This window comes from Carlito syrichta, unplaced genomic scaffold, assembly GCF_000164805.1.
Source record: "Carlito syrichta isolate Samal-C Ts95f unplaced genomic scaffold, Tarsius_syrichta-2.0.1 Scaffold298000, whole genome shotgun sequence".
In the NCBI taxonomy this organism is placed as follows: Eukaryota; Metazoa; Chordata; class Mammalia; order Primates; family Tarsiidae; genus Carlito; species Carlito syrichta.
In genome coordinates this window covers 1-2723 of record NW_007242096.1, presented here as the reverse complement: position 1 = coordinate 2723, position 2723 = coordinate 1, and the positions used below count along the sequence as shown (strand labels likewise).

Here is a 2723-nt window from a genome sequence, read left to right as displayed (position 1 = left end):
CACACACACACACACACACACACACACACACACACACACACACACACACACACGCAAGGGCATGCACAGGTGCCCGGGCCCCTTCTTTGGGCAGCTGCTGGCCACTTCTAACCATCCTCTCCCTATCCACTCCTCCCGGGCCCCCCAGGCCAGCGATGGCCTGCTGGTACGCTGGCAGAACAAGACACTGGAGAGCCTCATCGAGCTGCACAACAAACCGCCTGTCTGGAACGACGAAAGCGGCTCCTACACCCTCAACTTCCAAGGCCGGGTCACCCAGGCCTCAGTCAAGAACTTCCAGATTGTCCACGCCGATGACCGTGAGTATCTGAGGGCCCAGGCTCTCAGGACCCCGACCCTCGCTCAGGCCTCCCCTCACCTCCTCCCTGCAAACACTAGCCTGGTCCTAGCCTTTCTCCCCAGAACTGGAACATTGGCAAGGTCACTGTCTCCTCTGTGGGTGCTGACACTGTGGTCCCAGGAGCCTCAGATATTCTAAGCCGGTGCCTTAGGGCTCATTGTTCCGGGTTCCCATTCCAGGGTTGACCAGAGCAGTGGGTTACATACTGGGGCCTTCTGGGTACGATTGTGTTGAAGGAAAAGGTCTGAAGGTCGGTTGGAATCTGAAGACCACTGACAGTCCAGCCTCTCTGTGGTCAAAGAGGGTGCGGAGGCTCAGAGAGGGGAGCTCCTTGCTTCAAGTCTCTCCGCTCCTCCAGGCAGTTAGGCTGGCCCTCAAAACTTATTTCACAGCTGGGCTCGGTGGCTCAACCTGTAATCCCGCGCTTTGGGAGGCTGAGGTGAGTGGGTGGCCTGAGCCCGCGGGTTCGAGACCCGCCTGGGCAACTTGGCAAGACCTCATCTCTACAATACATAAAAAATTAGCCGGGCGTGGTAGTGCGCGCCTGTAGTTCCAGCTACTTGGAAGGCTGAGGCGGAAGGATCGCTGGAGCCCAGCAGGTCGAGGCTGTGGTGGCCGGGAGCGGTCACTGCACTCCAGTCTGGGTGATGGAGTGAGACTCCAACTCAAAAAAAAAAAAAAAAATTTATTTCACAACATGTACACAGTGCCTTCTATGTGTCAGGCTGTTCTCAGGATTTTACAGATATTGACTTACTAAATCTCTTCAATATCCTTGTAGGGAAGGTACTATTATTATCCCTACCTGGTAGACAAGAAAACTTGAGACACAGAGAGGTTGAGTAACTTGCCCATGGTCACACAGTTAGGAAATGGTAGAGCTGGGATTCGAACTCTGGAAGTCTGGCTCCGGTGGCCATACTCTTAACCTCTTCAAGACGGTTGTTTTTAGGGGCAGGGAATATTAATTAAGCATTTTTGAGGGCCTACACTATATCTTCTCTAAAGTGAGGCCCAAGGACTACCTTCGAAGAGTTGGGGAAAGCTGGCCAGGTGAAGTGGCTCACGCCTGTGATTCCAGCACCTTGGCAGGCTAAGGCAGGAGGATCGCTGGAGCTCAGGAGTTTGAGACCAGCCTGGGCAACACAGCAAGACCTTGTCTCCACAAAAAATAAAAAATTAGCCTGACATGGTGATGCACACCTATAGTCCCAGTGCATGCCACTGTGCTCCAGCCTGGGTGACAGAGTGAGCCTCTGACTCAAAAAAACGAAAAAGACGTACCCTGAACACAAGGAAAAATGTCCCTGTTACTAGCCTGAGGGAGAGGTCCCACTAGGGTGAGGAAATTTGGCGGTAGGTGTTTCCCAAAGGACTCTGGGTTCACAGGGTTAGTCTCCCCTGTATCCCATTCCATCTTGGGATGTGCTCCCAGTGTCACCTGTCCCGTGGCCTTGGGATTGCTCTCCAGATCATGTTTCCGGTGGAGCCTGGTCTGCCTGAGTTTGGGGGTATTTTTAGCAACTTCCTGTCCCCATAGATGCTGGGGGAGGTGTTGAGATTGGGGCTGGGAACCTGGATCAGAGACGGGATAGGCACAGAGCGAGGCCACTGGCAGAGGAAGGAAACCAGGGGGCTAGTCCAGGATTGAGCCTGGGGTTTAGGGTGGACTTGGGGACTGAGGGTGGCAAGGAAAGATGGGGCCAGAAGACAACAGAGAAGTTGGGAAGGAAGGGTTCTGGGCTTGGGTGAATTTGACAGGGTCCTATACTTGGTTAAGTGCCTGCTGTAGGCATGGCAACGGCTAAGTCAGGGTCCCTGCCCTCAGGGGCTTACAGCGTGACTGATCATAGAGCTGCATGTGGGTGTGGGGTGCGATAGGAAGAAGGGGTGGGTGTTGAGTAACTGAGATGGTGGCTGAGGGTAGGGGCCCCGAAGCAAGGGAGAGCCTTCTCCCGAGGTGAGGGCGTTGTCTGCCAGGATGGGGGTCCAAGGAGGTGTCGGGCCCCCCACCCGTCTTGTGTCCATAGCCGACTATATCGTGCTGCAGTTCGGCCGCGTGGCGGAGGACGCCTTCACCCTAGACTACCGGTACCCGCTGTGCGCCCTGCAGGCCTTCGCCATCGCCCTCTCCAGTTTCGACGGGAAGCTGGCCTGCGAGTGACCCCGGCGCCCCTCGGCGCCCCCAGGGCCCGCCAGCGTGGGGGAAAGGATCCAGCGGAGGCTCGCAGAGCCCCTCCAGCGCAGCCTCCACGGGAGACTCCTCCTCCGTCGGGGGCTGACCCTCACCGCCGCTCGGTGACCTCTGTCCGCTCCCCAGCCTGGCAAGGCCGAGGCAGGAGGAGCTCGGGCGGCGGGCGGG

At 56.9% G+C, this 2723-nt stretch overlaps 1 protein-coding gene across 1 annotated transcript in view; it reads left to right on the top strand.

The window, feature by feature from the left end:
* The window catches only part of TULP1 (tubby like protein 1), a 17374-nt gene extending 14655 nt beyond the window's left edge, over positions 1-2719 (top strand). The window contains exons 12-13 of the mRNA XM_008054690.2: positions 149-320; positions 2392-2719. Coding sequence (XP_008052881.1) covers positions 149-320; positions 2392-2525 — 306 coding nt within the window. The 3' untranslated portion in view covers positions 2526-2719. The remainder of the gene's footprint in view (positions 1-148; positions 321-2391) is intronic.
* Positions 2720-2723: the final 4 nt, after the last annotated feature.